Below are 18,314 nucleotides of genomic sequence, written 5' to 3' on the forward strand. Positions count from 1 at the left end.
TACATTAATAGCTACACACAGAGATCACACTAACGTGATACATCAAATGAACAAATCCACAAGGGCCGTGACGAGGATTCGAACCTGCGTCCGGGAGCATCCCAGACACACTGCCTTAATCGACTGAGCTACGACAGGGTTAAAAGAGTTGAAACCGAAGTTCTACTGAACTTACTGGATCCCGTAACCTCTCCGAGGCACAAACCAGGATTTTACACAACTCCCCCCTGCACCTGAACTATGTCAATAGGCCGTTCTCCCTCTTCGCCCTTACATCATTACACACAGAAATCACACTAACATGATGCATCAAATGAATAAATCCACAAGGGCCGTGACAAGGATTCGAACCTGCGTCCGGGAGCATACCAGACACTGTCTTAATCAACTGAGCTTCGACAGGGTTAAAAGAGTTGAAACCGAAGTTCTACTGAACTTACTAGAGAGGCTATGGGATCATATTGCGAAAAGGGAGAACAGCTTATTGACATAGCTCGGGTGCAGGGGGGGAGTTGTGTAAAATCCTGGTTTGTGCCTCGGAGAGGCTACGGGATCCAGTAAGTTCAGTAGAGCTTCGGTTTCAACTCTTTTTAACCCTGTCGTAGCTCAGTCGATTAAGGCAGTGTGTCTGGGATGCTCCCGGACGCAGGTTCGAATCCTCGTCACGGCCCTTGTGGATTTGTACATTAATAGCTATTTTAGTGTCTAGCGCTCTCATTTAAACACCCCATGTGGGATAGGGGCAGCTATTGTACAGCCACGCCCAATAGTTGGCAGACCCCACCTAGAAAAAAAATCGTGGCCAACATTCCTGGGTGAGAGAGCCTCAGTACCGAGCAAGCCACCAAGGCTGACGTACGTAGCATTAGCGCACCGCACTGCTGTTCAGCTTGTGACCACAGCATCGCCTAAAAGTGTTAAAATATATATGTAAATGCTATTATTTAGCGATGATAGTATTACAGAAGACTCTTGACTGCGATAAAACTGACCAGGATTCTGATAATAGCAGGATTGTGGTGATATTTAGCGCTATGCTCCATGGAGGGAGGAGTAAGGCTGTGGGAGGGAGGGTGGTGGCGTCGTCTTCTGACTCTGTGTGGCCACCTTTTATTGACTGCACTCACCATACCAGCTTAGTGGTTTGCTATGGTGAACACAAATGTAGATACTTATATATATAATGTGTGTATAGTGTGTAATAACAGCAATAGGACTATGTTGGGAGCCGCCATTTTGGTGAAGGAGGTGCGGTGTCTGCACGACTTGTCATATTGTTTACTGGTGGCCACTATGGTCTTTGGGCACCATACCAGCTTATTTGTACAGGTATAGTGAATAAAACATGTAGATACTTATATATAATGTGTGTATATAGTGTACTAACACCACAAACAGTATTGTTGGAGGAGAAATATTAGTGCGCCTGGCCTTGAACCAGTGACGGCAGCAGCCACCAGCTGACTGTGTGTTTAGCTACGTCTATTATTGCTTGAACTCACCCTACAAGCTTAGATGTACAGTTATGGTGAACAAAACATGTAGATACTTATATGTAACATCTGTGTATTGTGAATAAATGCAAAAACAGTAAGGTGGGAGGAGTATGTTGGTGAGTGAGGAGGTGAGCGAGGGAGTGGTGGCGAGTGGCTGACTGGCTGGTGAGTAACGGCCACTCTTCGTTGCTTTTTGACTCACAATACCAACTTAGTGGTTCGTTATGGTGAACAAAACATGCAGATACGTATATGTAGCATGTGTATATAGTGTAATAACAACAAAACTATTTGTTTATTGTTTTATGAACATCATAATTGAATCACTAAGATGAACAATGCAAAGGCACAGCACTGCACAGAGTACAGTGATGGTTCACACATTTTATTTTATAAATATATCATAATACACACTATTGAATAATATTACTGAAAAAAAAAAAAATCAATCAGACATTGAAATAATTACGTTATATAATCTTTGTGGCAACCCCCTCATGCAGACCTCGTCTGGTGACTGTTCTGTCAATGCCTCTTTTTTGCCACACTTCCCCGCTCTATTGCGCCAAAAATATGCCACCTACAATTTATTTTTTATTTTTCCCGTGATCAGGGAACATAAATGAACATTTTTATAAGATGAAAGAATTTTTTTTTTTTTGTTGCGCCTATGGGTGTTGAAGCCATTATGACCCTTAGTGGCCCAAGGGTTAAAAAGTGATTGGAGCCACATTAACAGTTACCATTCATCCCCTAATGTTTCCCATGCTCTATGGGCTGATTTCATTAAGGAAATCTTTACTTTTTAACCTATTATATAATGAGCAAGTTTTTCCACAAGTCTGTGAACTCTGTCCCAACATCCTAAAAGCAAATCTGCACATCAGCCACTTCAGTGAACAGAGTTTGTGGAATCCAGTGAGTAAATCCTGCCTGGAAAGTGTGTTTCAACCTGAATTCTCTCTCCAGGTCAGCAATTTCTTCAGCTTTGAATGGGGTTGTTAGTGTGCAACAATATTCCACTCTAGTGAGCACTAATGTCTCAATAAGTATCATCATTGGCATGGCATCCCTTTTTTGCAAGATCCTTGTTATCTAACTTCCCCTCCCCCCAGAAAAAAAAGTTCTGGAAACAAAAAAAATTACATTGTTAATTAGCATCCAAGAAGCATGAAAATCGAAGTAAAAAGTCTCTACCTATCAAGGTTTAGCTGTAGAGGCCTGGAAAAGTTGCATTTCAGTAAAAAAATGAGACAAGGCACCACACTTTGTTTATGCTAACATGTTGTATTGATGTGTTAATAGTGGTGTTTATAATGTGTAACTGAAAATATACGTATGAACAGAGTATACATATATGCACACCCTGTATTTATTGATACATGTACTAATATATGCATACAAGGCTAAATCTTATAATTGCACATAGCACACATTTTGCCTGTAAATATATACATAGTACTGTACTGTAATTACTAATTTGCTGCTGTTAAATTTGATGGTCCCTAGCATAGCTGCCCTTCACATTCAGACACTGAATGCTGATGCACCAGACATGGTCTGCAGATTTTTACTAAGGGCCTGGAAGAAAACAGAGGGACTCGTAATATTTTCCAAATATGGCAAGTGATTGACAGGTGGCTCTGGTGTTAAATGACATCCCCCCATTGGGTGGGGCTTTTTATAAAAAGATTCATCATGAACCGGGACAATTACGGTGTTTGTATGGAAGCATGATATCTCGGTTACCAAGAGGCAACAGTTTACATGTATATTGCGACGGGTCGGTGGCGGAGGATGGCAGGGCAGGGTGTGGTGTCCTAATAAGGGAATATATGGAGTTTGGGACTGTGGACAGGATAATTGAACTCCGGCTTAGTAATTATATATCATCCACACAAGCTGAACTGCAGGCCATTCTGGCGTGTTTGGAGGAAGTACGTCATGACGACAAAAATGTTTTTGTATTTGTCGATAGCCGAGGAGCACTGGAGTCCTTAAACAGTCGAAACCCAGTCTTCATGTCTATAGTTGAGGATTGTAAGAGAAGAATAACTGAGATACAGCTGAAAGGTCATAGTGTGAAATTCATGTGGATTCCATCTCATGTTGGAATAGTGCTCAACGAGGTGGCGGATGACTTGGCCAAACGTGCCACATCAAAACCACAAATTGACATTGAATGTGAATTCACAATGAGACAAATAAGAAGCAAAATCAGAAATATTCAGGCACAGGCAGGAGTGGAGAGGAGAGGGATAATGTATGAGAGAAGTCTAACCATGCAACACTACATGTGAGTCAAAACACCCATTTCACTTATGGTAAAAGGAGAAATGCTTGGAGTGACTCTGTGTACATGCGGCTCAGGCTTGGGTACAAATATTACTGGGAATATGGGATAGGTGCTCATGATAATGACACAAAGTGTAAACTATGTGGTATGTTAAGGTCTCACACCCTTGCCCATTATGTTCTTGATTGTCCGTTGATTAATGTATATAGAAACACTGAGATAAGGACTGTTCCTGAGCAAATAGCCTGGATGTGTCACAAAGGAAAGGTTGATGATATGCTTGAGAGATATAAGAATTTTGCACCAAGACTGTAATATTTTGTTGAATTATCCGTATAACTAGGTCATAAAAGTATTTGTGTACGTCTGATACCATACTACTTGTGAAGGAGGAAATGTACATGTTTATCTCTCAGAATGTTTGGTAACAGGTTTATTGTTTGTGATGTGTGTCTATGTATGTACTAACACGTTGTACTGAAAGGGGTGAGAATAGCTTGCGCTACCTCATCCCTTTGTGTGTATTTTACCTCAATAAACTTATTTCAATTTCAATTTCAATTTTATAAAAATGGGGCTCCTAAAATCATCTCCAGGCAATTGGCGCATATGGACAAATCAACTGGAGATGATTGGAACAGCTTAAGGGTTAATTAAGCTGATGCCTTTACACCTCATGAAAGTGAGGAAATATGGAAAATAATGAAAATTTTCAAGAAATTTCTCCACTATTGGAGTTTGGCTGATAATGATTCTTAAAGAGGATTTACTTTTATTTAACAAAAGTTTTAAAAATATAGAGGCTGATCACAAACCTTTTGATCAGGTGCATTGAAGTACACCTCTGAAAATTTAAGAACAAGAACGTAGTCTCCATCACCTTTGAGAGGAACTTCGTATCCAAACGTTGAATGGTGATACCTCTCGGTTTGATATAGTACCTGCAACATATATTTATAGATAAATACTTTCAAGCAATATCAATAATTTGAAGAAATTACATTAAAAAACAGTAATGAATGTGATGAAAAAATTTTCTGGTAGTCTCAGTGGCTTCCTGAAGCTGTCTTGTTGAGATGGCTCCCCACTACTGAAACACACAACAGCCATCCTGTATCACCTGCCAGGGACCAGAGTCACAACCTTGTTACCCTCAATGTGCATAGGGAGCAGGAGATTGATAGTCATCCTCACAGAGAAAACATTCAGAAAGCCAGCAAAACAATATAGAGGTGAGGTTCAAAGAAAATGAAGCACCAAAACAGCCAAACGACTCAGCCTGCATCTGATAAATCAAGAACTGACACCTGGTAGAGGGAAGTAGGTAATCAGAGAGACACCAAAGTCCTACCAGAAAGAGGCCTTTCATTATGTTCAGTGCTAGTTTTCTAGAGGAAACCAGTTAAAAAAAAAAAAAAAAAAAAATAACAACTGAGAAGACAGAAAAAGGCACTTACAACACTCATGAAGATGACACACTTGGATAGGAAACCCGATCTAGGGTAACAAGCCCAAATGGGTCCAGGAACATTAACCAGAATCTTGATAAACCTCCAAGATCCCCACACTAAAATATCAGCTCATGACATTTATTTATTTATTTATTTATTTATATATATATATATACAAGAGTTCTTACATTCTTGTACAGCCACTAGCATGCATAGTATTTCAGGCAAGTCCTTAACCCTTAAGCCGCGCATATCATATATATATGTTATTAGTGATAAAACCGAAACTGCGCACATCATTTATATATGCTTTCGTGTCTAGCGCTATAATATAAATGCCCCGCGTGGGATAGGGGTAGTCATCGGCAAGCCTCAATCGACCATAAACAAACCCCCGCCTGGGAAAAAAATCCAGCGTGGGTCCCCTTTGTGTACAGGCCTCAGTTACCCAGCGGACACCATGGCGAGCACATCAAGTTTCAATGACCGACCCTGCTCAGCGAGGCGTTCCTCGCGACCTCTGATCGAGGATGAAATTAACAAGAATTTGTTCCCGGATGGTGATGAGTCTGATATTGACGACTCAGACTTTGATCATGACTACACACAGCCCTCAGAGGTGGATATGACCGACGACGAGTGTGAACATGTTGGCTCCACCAGGGCTAGGCCTAGCATCTCGCCCATGCCTCCTCGCCCTCACTCGACCCCAATTTATGCAAGACCACACAGTTCATGTGCAAACTTGCAAGATGTTTTGCTCGACGAGTCTGAAGAAGGTGAATCATTTTCCGGTTTTAGTGACTTAGAATCGGAAAATAGTTTCGCTAGTGCAAGTAGAGTGTGTAAGGGAAGGTCCCTTACCACAACCAAGAGGGAACAGAAATGAATAATGGTGATGACTTGGTGCATAGCGTGTCAGGTCCCTCTGTGCCATGTCCAATGTTTCAACGAGTATCACAGTCTTGATGACTTCTAAATGTCCAAGACTGGTGCCAAAACATGTAAATACAGAATAAGTGGGTGTATATAGTGGAAATAAATCATAAGAAATTGTATATTTTATTGAGAAATAAGACATTTTTGTGCAAATACTTGTGACACTAATATGTGGATACAATATACATTGACAACAGTTTTATCATAATATATATATTCATGTGAGAACATATTGAACCACACCAGTGAAAAAATGGGTGTAAAATACGCCATAGATACTGTAAATAATAACGCGAAAATAAATTTGCGGCAACTCGGGCTCCTTCTCCGTCGCGCCTGACTCACCCCGGGCGCACAGCAGTCCAGCGAAGATGAGGCGTGACGTCATCGCCGATATTCTCGGCTCATTTACGTCAACGGTAAGTGCAATTAAATTTTGTTATTATTTTTCCCATTCCCAGGAATACAAATAGAGAAATTAAAAAGAAAAAAAATTGGAATTTTTTTGTTGCGCCTGTGGCTGTTAATCCCATTTCGACCCCTAGTGACCCGAGGGTTAATCCTAATTTTGTCCAGAATACGACCCGCCTAACCGCTTAACAACCAGGTACCAGGCTCGCTCCACCCGCCAACAACATGAAAGTTACCAGAAAGAGAGCGCTGCACTACCCCAAGGCGCCTCTCATTACAATAGAGAGAGCGGTCATACCGAAATGTGTATACTCTCTTCAACTTTCTCATCTCAATTCTCGTCCTAGGTTTTTCAATTTGGTATCAATGTGTTCGCAATAGAATTCTCTACAGGACTAAATGCATATAAAGCCCAAAAGCTCGGCAAGAAAGAAAGTGAGAACGTGTTACCCGGGAGCGCGAAAGAGCAATAAAATGTGTACACTCTCTTCACTTTGGACATCTCAATTCTCGTCCTAGATCTTTCATTTTTGTGTCATTGTGTTCGCAATAGAATTCCCTACAGAAGTATATGCAAATATAAAGTTCAAAAGCCCGGCGTCCCACCCACAGCAAACAGAGAAAGTGACGGTGCGTTACCGCAGTGAGCGCTAATAAAGAGCAATAAAATGGGTATATTCTTTTCAACTTTTGTTACCTCAATTCTGGTCCTAGGTCTTTCATTTTGGTATCAATGTATTCGCAATGAAATTCCCTACAGATGTGTATGCATATAATGTCCAAAACCACGGTGCGTCCATCCCGAAACCGTCGCCAATTTGCCGCCGGAAATCACGCAATGTTGCGTCGTTACCGGACTTCCCCCGAGTAAAAAAAACTCGCAATGCTGCGTCATTACCGAGCCAAAGTGTTAAGACTTAAAAAAAAAAAATTATGATTTTTTTTTTCATTTTTCTTTCTTTGCACCTGGCAGTGCTGAAGGCCATTTGACCCATAGCAGCATAGGGGTTAAAGACACACACAAGGGCCTGGTGCACATTGAATTTGGTGGAGCTTTTCAAGTAGCAAGTATTATAGGAGCCAACAAAGGAGCCCTCCCAAAAAATTATGCACATTTTGTAATTGCAAGGTCTTTAACACCTGCATCTGAATCCAGGTCTGGGCAGCATGCCAGACAATCACAGTAAAATACAGTAGTAGGTTGCATGACACTTCTGTTGAACTGTGCCAGAAACAGGTTTATGTGCAATTGGTGTACATATTAGTGAAGATCTAAATACAGAATTTACAATTTTGCAAAATGTGTGTGTACTGTACTTAAATCAAGTTATTCAACACAAACATTACATTGTGTAACTAATGAGTGAAGCGACGAACATAAAAATAGCCAAAGACGAACATACTAGTCCTCTTCCCTGTACCCCAGAGTCGGCAAACCTTGCATCTGGCGTCGACGGACACACTGACCCCAACACCCGGCTTCTTTCTACAGCTCACCAGGTAAAAATAAAAAGCTAGATAGATTTTTCTTTCCCTAAATTTTTGCATGCAAATTTATTTTTCTTTTCATGTGCAAAGTAACAATTTTGAAACTGGCTACATTGAGGGTTAAAAAATATTAGATTCTCGTATTGTACCAGAATCAAGGATGACCAAATATGGTGCTATAAATTTGCTTAAATCAATCATCGCAAAAACCATTTGTTTACATTTTTGGCAACAAATTTGATAAAGGATTCATAACATGGCTTTACTAAGGACCGCTCATGTATTAACACACTTTTCTTTTCCAGAAATGTAAACAGTATTTTTTCAAGCAGCTTTCTATACCTTTATTTTATCCAAGCCTTTGATAATGATGAAATACAGCATGGATATTTCAAATGAAACAGTGTTAACATAAATGGCATTACATATGGGTGGAAAATTGTTGCAAGAGTGTCCTCCTTTGGGCATTTGTTGTCTACCACATATATACACATATATATATGACTCACAATGCAAGACTTAACAGCAATATTTGTAAATTTACAACAAAAATAAAGTGCAAATTAAATTAAAAACTTAAGGGGGCGTCTGGTTGGCATCTGGGTCCAAAAATGCAAAAATGAAAACTCATTCGATTTCAATCAAACTTTTTTGACAAGTTCTATATGAAAAGTGTTTCATCTGGTCCAAGTTTCAGCATTGTAGCATAAATAGGAAGGGAGAAAAAAAATATTGAAGTAGTTGTGAAAATTATGCAAAAATGGTCAAAATCGATTATCAATCAAAAGTGTCAACTGAAATCATAAGTACAACTCTTTGCTATCACAATAGCATATATTAAACAAATATTATTATTAGTTTAATTGGAAAAAAAATTTAAGGAAAAAAAAAAAAAAAGGATTTTTTTTTCTTTTTTTTTTTTTAAATATTTTTTTTTTTCTTTTTTTTTGGGGCGATTTGCATCAAACTTACACACCTGACTGTACGTAAGCCTATCTGTAAGGATGCCAATTTTGGAGAAAATTGGTTGATGTCAACCCCAGCCACAGATTTTAGAACCTTAGACTTTATTCATTTCTGTTTTTTTTTCAATTGACACAAACGTTTACAAAACTCATTCTTTTCTTATTCAATTTACATGAAACTTACACAGTATATGTGGAGGGCATGTCTCTACATTGGGGGGCTTTCATTTTTCTCTAAGTTCATTTATTGATTTTATAATAGCAATAAACATGCCATATTTGCAAAAAAATTTTGGGGAACTTTGAACATTTGTATTAGGAAAACTAAAGATGTTTTGGAAATTCTAAATCCCCAAATCCTTTATTATATGCTAATGTGTCAGAAAAGTGTCACAGAATAATTTTATCTGAAACGTGTGTTCTGAAGTGTGGTCTTGAAAATGTGTAAAAAACGTTCAAAAAAAAAAAAAAAAAAAAAAACTCCCTTTTTATTTACGCTGCAGTACTGAAACTTGGGACAATTTAAGCACTTTTCATATACAACTAGAAAAATAATATTGGTTGACATTGAACAACTTTCATTATAATAACCAGACGCCCCCTTAAACCAGCTACAAGATGATGTAGATAAACACTTAAAATAGACAATAGATTGGTAGATGTAGTTTAATGCTTACAAATATTGCATTCTGAACCTAGGTAATGATAAAACCATCATGAAATGAAATAAAATGCCCTTTCTGTTCGGTCCTTCAGTGTGTGTCTGTTGCTATATCCCGGAGTGTTACATCCAGTCCAAATCCCAACTGACCCTTGCAAGTCCCAAAAGCCAATCAGAGATCAGAGGCCAAAACCTGGTCAGCTCCAAAAGGTGCAAAGAGCAGAGGATAACAGATCACTTTAACCGAAGGAAAAAAACAGCATTGAATGTAATGTAATGCCATTTTCTGGGCGAGTCCCGGAGGCTCCCTAGAGCTTACCAGGCTGATATGTATTATTAGATCGTGGCATCAGTCAATTCGATTGGAGGTCTTGCCTACCGAGGACCACGAGCCAGAACCTGGCGCCCCCTCAGAGGCACAAGGAGCAATGGCCTATAGAAACCTCCATGTGGTTGGAAGCATTCCATGTCTGCCATCGACCGGGTTAGGCACCCAGAAAGGTAGGTGACCCCAAAAAAAACTCCACCTGGTTCAAAATTGCTACTGAAAGGCAAACTATCAAGCAGAACTCCCCAATCCAAAAACAAGCAAAACAAGCATGACGTCACAACTGCCACCGCGCAGCTAGGGGGGGCCCCAGACCTGCAAGAGTCGGAGACCAGAGTCGACGATCGCCATAGTCCACATCAGTCGAAGAACTGAATGCTATAGCGGCCAGCACGGGGGATGTGATCAGCACGACGGAGTTAGTGACGTTTGCTTATTTGCCTAATGTCAAGCAAACGCTAAAGTTGGATTCAGAGTTTGGCTGCTCCGAAAATACCAGAACAGCCTACGGAGCAAAACCTTGCGCAACTGGTAAACCAGAGGGGCAAATATCAGGCTCCTGCACCGTGGCTCGAGCAATCACCGAGACATCCTGGTCCCCTTCAGCAGCAGCTGCCAGCAAAACCAATGTTTCTCCTGGGCTGCTTGCTTGTTTGCTGCAGTGGGGTCTAGGGCGGTTTTCTGTTTCACTTTTAGTTTGCTGGCACTTTGTTCACTTGCTTCTGCAGGAGTTTTTAGCTTTTTGCCTTATTTGGTTAGCCTAGAGCATTTTTCAGCAGCTTCGCCTTTATCGACAGGTTGGGAAGGAGAAGGACCTTGCTGGTTTGGCCTTTTCTTCCATGTCTGGACTTCCTGATGCATTTTTATCGCCATTTTATGGTGATCAGGTGACTGGCTTTACATAGATGCCTGTAGTTTTCTTCTCAGCGAGAGTATGAGGTTCTTTGGCAGGCTTATCGCCATTTTCTCTCTCAACCATCATTTTTCTGGGTGATAGCAGAAGTGCAAGACTTTACATGTAAACTATTCATGTGCCAATGCTCCCATCGCTTTCCTGAGGGGACCAAGGTTCTGGCTTGTGGTCCCAGGTAGGCTTACAAGAATACCACAACTGATGACACTCAAGTAGTATGGCATTTAATCAGTAAGCTAGCTTCATGGAGCCAATGGGGCTCACCCAGAAACTGGCATATCATTACATTCAATGCTGGGTTTTTGTTATTTTTACATTGAAATTTTGTATTTTTACACTGAAATGATTTCTTTGGAACCTATGCAAAAAAACTGAAAAATATTTAAAGCCATGCAACTTACCTGATCACCAGGTGGCACCCTCCCAATAACTAACTGCTTGCCAAAGTCTGATGCCGTGCCCACTTTACCAGTCAGGGGGTCCTTCTCATATCTAACACCATACACGTCAATGTGAGCATCACCACCTGAGAAATAAAATTTGTAAATGTTACCTAATTTTGGTACCTAAGGATGGTACTTTGCAACCCTGATTACCCTCACAGGATTCCATTTGTCATTGTGTTTAAAATGTTTCAAATAACAATCGAGTACAACAAAATGCAAAATGTTTTTGTTAAAATAATCACAATTGTTCAAATTTAAATTGTACAGATACACTCGTTCATATAATATCCAACTACCACTTTCATACAATATCCATCTGCAAATTCATGATATCTAATGCATGATATGCATTCATGGCAACATATCTGCAATGTAATATATAAATGTATAATACACAAGTGTGCAGCAATCCATCTACCACATTAAAAATAAATTTATGTTGCACTATTATTTCATCGGCAGCAAGACAGGCTGCCAAGAGGTGTGCCTGAGTAAAGTGGCACCATGTTGAGGAATAGGAGGAGGGACCTAGTATAGTTTTTCCAGCCCGTCCTCCAAAAATGGGGTGGTAAATGTAAGGAGACAAATACGTGCAATTATGTACTATTCATAGCAGTTAGGAATTGTACTTATTTTCACTTAGTATTAAATCGTACTGTCAAATATATTGTGAATATTTGAGTTTACCTGAAAAACTGAATAGAAAACCACAACCTCACCTAACCGTCTTAGTTTTTGAAGATAATAATTTTAGTGCTTCTTAATTACAATTAGTACTTAACCTATAGCTATATTGATATTACAGTTTTATAAAACTTATAAAACAAAACTAAAATGTATCAATAAATTGTAAAGAAACTCAGGATATTTGAAATTTTGTATAAAATCTATATTGTTTAATAAACCTGAAAAAGAAATTCCCGATATTTAAAACTTGTGTTTAGTTAATTGAAATTGAAAACTTCATCCTAAAATTCTGAGTGTCTTAACAGAAAACGAGGAGAATTAAATCAGGGGAGGGAGTTGGGTAAATGTAACAGCCCCATAAGTGCAATTATGCACTGTTTATGACAGTAAGAAAGTGTACTTATTACACTTAGTATTAAATCGTACTGTCAATTCGGAGGATGGGTTGAGTTTTTCACAGCCACAAATCAATTGCCTCCATCTATGCCAAAAGTAATGAGAAAAGCCCTTAAAAAGAGGCACAGAGTATAAAAAAATCTTGCATTCAATGTAATGAAATGTATCTTTCTGGTTCTACATATATCGTGTCATGCCAGGCACTTGCAAGTCATAAGAAGCCTACTGCAGACCAGATCCAGAACCTGGCCCACTCAATAGAGGCACAGAGCTGGGGATACTAGATCAACCCAAACCAAGAGGACATAACACCAGAATGGTAGAGCACTCCAAGTAAGAATGCCTAAACTCATTACCATAAATACCAGCCTGTAAATACATAATTATTTGTAAATACAGTCATACAAATACCATAATGGAAAAAAAAAAGAGGGCAGACAAGGCTGCACTTACAAGCATCATGGACCAGCAGGCAGATGCAGACTGGCTGCAGATGACTAAAGAAAAATGGCCACAGAAAAAAGAACTAAGGACACTGCATCAACAAACAGAATGACAAGAAGATCAATCTGGGAGGCATGCAGAGAATGGCAGAACACCAAGACCAGATGCAACAAGTGAAATATACATGCCCAGACAAACCCTTCTTGAATGACAATCTTAGCCAAAAAAGATGGTGGCCAAAAAATGAAGAAAAAATCCACCAGGGCCAAAAAACAAAACCAAAGCCTGATAAAGACCACAAATCAAAAGAAACAGCGGAACACAGAAACAAGAAGACTAAAATAAAAACCTGTTGCATGAAATAAAAGGCTATTGCATGGAGATCTTATAAAGAAAACCCCTAAAATGAGTGATGCAGATACAAAAGAGTTTAAGGCGAGCAGGGAATGGTTTGAGAAATTTAGAAAAAGAAGTGGCATTCAGAGTGTTGTGAGTGTTGTGTGGAGGAGTTGCTGGAGAAACACAGCGAAGAACTGACCACCGAACCTTTACCATACCTTTACTTTACTCACTCTGTTTGCAAAAGAAAACTTTATAATGTTTTTTATAGTCCTCTTGTTTGTGATGTTGCTGGTTTCAAGAATTCCTCCTTGCCAATTTGGTAGATTCCTGTTAGAATTTTGTATGTGGTGATCATATCACCTTTTTCTTCTATCTTCTAGTTTAAGCATGTTTAATGTTTGTAGTATCTCCACGTAATTCTTGTTTTTCAGTTCAGGAAGCCATTTTGTAGCATGCCGCTGCACCTTTTCCAGTTTCTTTATGTGCTGCTTGAGATTTGGGCACCATACAACTGCTGCATATTCCAGTTTTGGTCTCACAAAATTCATGAAGTTTTTTTTTAGTATTTTACCATCCATATAATTAAAATCAAGTTAGAACTTGAAAAGTGATGCATACGTTCCTCTCACATTGTTCTTTATGCGTTCCTCTGGTGACAACTTACTATCCAAAACCACCCCTAGGTTTCATTATTATAGTTCTGTAATTTCATTCCTCTAAGTTATAAGCTGTGTGGTCTATTTTCTCCAATTTCACATTTCATAAAACGGTATTTATCCACGTTGAATTCCATTTGCCACTTTATGCTCCGAGCACCAAGTAAAGTAGGAAGGTGGATACTCACTTTTCTGTCAAACGGAACACAGTAACAGTCAATCGTATAAAATCTAGTCCAAGCGCAGTTAAAAGCTCTGTACCTCAGGGTACAGTCCTTGTACCACTGCTTTTCCCTATTTATCAGGTATACTGTAGACTCAAATACAAGTCACAGCTTTGTATCATCCTTTGCAGATGACACAAAAAAAAGCATGAAAATTACCTCTGATGAAGACATTGAAAAACTTCAAGCAGTTAATGTAGTTTTCAACTAAGAAACAGAAAATAACATGATGTTTAACACAATTGCGCTCCCAGCAAAAGGCTCCTTAACTTTCCCCTCGTGCGCCAAGCATTTCGGGCTACCCTGAAATGCCTACCCTACTACGCTACCCTACTCGGCGATACTGAAATGTTTATACTCTTTTCGGTCTGCTGACCTTTATTTTCCATGAATGTATTTAATTTTGGTATCAATTTGTTCGCAAGAGAATGCTCTAGAGGAATATAAAATTTCACCAAAGCCGACGTGAGACCCGCACCAAATAAAAAACTATGGCGATCGTTAGCCGTGAGCGCCAAACAGCGATGAAATGTTCATGCTCTTTTCAGGTTTGTCAACCCCAGAATTGTTCTATGTCGTTAATTTTGGCATCACTGTGATCACAATAAAATTCCATCCACAGACATGAATATAAAGTACAAAACATGGGCGCGCCCCACCCGCAAGGCCGTGGGAAGTTGCCCAAGGGTTACCCGCTACCGCACGGCCAACTGCACATCGGTTACACCCCCTTCTGAAAATTTTATACTCTTTTTCATGTTTTTTACCCTAATTTTCGATGTACGTGTTTCATTTTGGTATCAATGTGTTCTCAATGAAAAGTTCTAGAGGAACATATGTATAACATGTCACCAAAGCTAATGTGATGCTGGCACCAAATAAAAAACTAAGTCGTTTGTTAGCCGTGCATGCCAAACAGCGCGAACATGTTGCTACTCCTTTTCAGGTTTATCAAGTCCAAACTTGTTTCACATCGTTCTGTTTTGTATCACTGTGATCGCAATAAAATTCCCTACACAGACATATGCATATAAATTAGACAACATGGGGGCGCATAACCTGCAACAACCCCTAAAGTGGCCGAAGCCTTACCCGCTAGAGCACACTCATTGCCACACCCGCTACACCCAATACATCAGACAAACACATACAGTTTGCTACCAGAAGTTTTTGTGCAACATTATTCATTGTGGTATCAAATTATTCACAATAAAATGCTCTAAATTGAAAGACAAATATAAGCAATAACAACTGCAATATATATAAGCAATGCCAATAACAAAGTATAAAGACTGAAGTCGGCAAAGTTAACTGTGAGCGCGCAAAATCAGTAAAATGTATATACTCGTCTCAGTTTTCTCACCTTATTTCTCGTGCTACATTGTTTGTTTTGGTATCATTGTGTTTGTAATAGAATTCTCTATAGGGGTATATGCATATAAGGTCTAAAAGCCCGAAGTGACTCCCCACAGCAAAGCCTAAAGTCAGCCAAGTTACCCGTGAACGAGCACCAACTGCCACACATGCAGACTAATGTATATACTCGTTCAGTCTGATAAATTTTTGTGCTACGTTCTTCATTTTGGTATCAAATTGTATGCAACCTAAAGAAGCGTATTTTAAAACTAGTCCCATAATAATAGAGCAATAAATGGAATTTTAACAAATATTTTAACTTTTGGACACTTCTCGACGCTCATCGCCACAAAATTATTTCCAGTGTTCTGCCATCAGTTTTCATGGTACGTCTTTCATTTTGGTGTCACATTGTGCGCAATCTAAAGGCACTTATTTTGAAACCACTCCCAGATTGATCAGATAAAATTTACATTTTTAACAAATATTTTAATGGATGACTCTGGACGTCGTCCTCCGTGACGGAACAGAAGAAACACCTATGACACTAACAGGCATCATGGGAGTGCGAAAGTGTTAACAGTGATAAATTCCAAGTACTCAGGTACGGTAAAAAAGAGAAACTTTAACATAATACTGGGTACAAAACACAGTCAAATGTGCTCATAGTAGGAAAGCAGCATGTAAAGGATTTGGAAATAATGATGTCTGACGACCTAACGTTTAGGGAGCATAACCAAGCAAATATTGTGTCAGCCAGAAAAATGATAGGATGGATTACAAGAACTTTCAAATCCAGGGATCCCATCACAATGGTTATACTATACAAATCACTTGTAGTGTCCCGTCTTGAGTATTGCTTAGTACTCGCTTCACCCTTCAAAGCAGGAGAGATTGCTGAAATGGAGGCAATACAGAGTATATATACGGCATACATAGACAGGATAAAGCACCAAAATTATTGGGAATGTCTCAAAGCTTTCCAAATGTACTCACTAGAAAGGAGACGAGAGAAATATCAAATAATATACACGTGGAAAATACTGACGGGCAAATCCCAAATGTACACATTAAAATAACATACTGGAGTGAACGATATGGAAGAAAATGCAGAATAGAACCATTGAAGAGCAGGGGTGCCATAGGCACAATCAAAGAACACTGTATAAACATCAGAGGTCCACGGTTGTTGAACATCCTCCCAGCGAGTATAAGAAATATTGCCGGAACAACAGTGGACATCTTCAAGAGATAACTAGATAATTTTTCTCCAAGGAGTGCCGGACCAACCGGGCTGTAGTGGATATGTGGGCCTGCGGGCCGCTCCAAGCAACAGCCTGGTGGACCAAGCTCTCACAAGTCAAGCCTGGCCTCGGGCCAGACTTGGGAAGAACAACAACTCCCAGAACCCCATCAAGCAGGTATCAAACAGGTAAGCGTCTGCTCCTCCTATCCTAAAAACATAAGAATAAAGGTAACTGCAGAAGGCTTATTGGCCCATATAAGGCAGCTCCTATTTATAACAACCCAATCCCACTCATACACATGTTTAACCCACGTTTCAAACAATCAAGGGACCCCACCTCCACCACTTTACGCGGTAATTCGTTCCACAAATCAACAACTGTTACTGAACCAGCATTTACTCAGGTCTTTCCTAAATCTAATCTTATCCAATTTATTCCCATTGTTTTGTGTTTTGTCTTGTGCTGATACTTTTTATACCCTATTAATATCCCCTTTGTTACATCCATTCATCCACTTGTAAACCTCTATCATGTCACCCCCTAACTCTTCGCCTTTCCAGTGAATGCAATTTTAGCTTTGTTAATCTTTCTTCATATGACATGTTTCTAATTTGGGGGATTAACTTTGTAATCCTACGCTGGAAGCGTTCAAGTATATTCCCCAATATCTTAGCATCACCCGCAAACATGTTCAAATAATTCTGTATTCCTTCTGTTAGATCGTTTATGTAGACAATGAACATTATTGGTGCAAGAACTGAACCCTGTGGTACTCCACTTTTAACACTCCTCCAGTCAGATACATTGTCTCTGATTACTGCCTTCATCCGTCTGTCAAAGTTTTTCATCCATGTCAAGTCTCCCTGTCACTCATCCAGCATGTTCCAGTTTCCAGATAAGCCCCTTGAATGGGACTCTGTCAAAAGCCTTTTTTAGGTCCAGATAGACACAGTCAACCGAACCATCCCTTTTCCTGTTTTAATTCTGTGGCTCTATCATAAAAACTAAGTAGATTTGTTACACAGGATCTTCCTGTTCAAAAACCATACTGTTTGTCCATTATTATGTCATTATTCTCTAGGTGTTCAATCCATTTAAATTTAACTATTGTTTCTAGTGTTTTGACTACCACACTAGTTAATGACACTGGTCTATAATTTAGATGTTCCTCTCGACTACCATTTTTATAGATTGGTACTATGTTTGCCTTTTTCCATATATCTGCTAAGATTCCTATACACAAGGATGTCTGGAATAGTAATTGGAGCAGAATGCTCAGCTCAATTACACATTCTCGCAGCACAAGGTGAAACTCCATCAGGTCCAACTGCTATACCAGTATTGCTTCCTAGCCCCTCGAGTAATTTTTCCACTTCATCTTGAGGTACCTCTATGTATTCTATGGCTTGCTCCGGAATTGATATTGGATCCGGTTCTATGAAATCCTCATTTTGTACAAATACACTTTGGAATGGTCTATTTAGCATTTCATGCATTTTTTTCATTCTCCGTAGTCCTGTTACCCATTCTCAATCTCTGGATATTATCCTTTACATGCTGCTTGCTTT

At 39.4% G+C, this 18,314-nt stretch overlaps 2 protein-coding genes across 2 annotated transcripts in view; both read right to left on the reverse strand.

Moving 5' to 3' along the window:
* LOC138356891 (uncharacterized) overlaps positions 1-18,314 on the reverse strand; it is a 418,031-nt gene that overhangs the window by 342,384 nt on the left and 57,333 nt on the right. The window lies entirely within an intron of this gene.
* LOC123761407 (malectin-A) overlaps positions 1-18,314 on the reverse strand; it is a 77,510-nt gene that overhangs the window by 53,691 nt on the left and 5,505 nt on the right. Inside the window, exons 2-3 of the mRNA XM_045747428.2 lie at positions 11,350-11,474; positions 4,608-4,733 (exon numbers count right to left, since the gene is read on the reverse strand). Coding sequence (XP_045603384.1) covers positions 4,608-4,733; positions 11,350-11,474 — 251 coding nt within the window. The remainder of the gene's footprint in view (positions 1-4,607; positions 4,734-11,349; positions 11,475-18,314) is intronic.

Source organism: Procambarus clarkii, chromosome 7 (assembly GCF_040958095.1).
Source record: "Procambarus clarkii isolate CNS0578487 chromosome 7, FALCON_Pclarkii_2.0, whole genome shotgun sequence".
Lineage (NCBI taxonomy): Eukaryota > Metazoa > Arthropoda > Malacostraca > Decapoda > Cambaridae > Procambarus > Procambarus clarkii.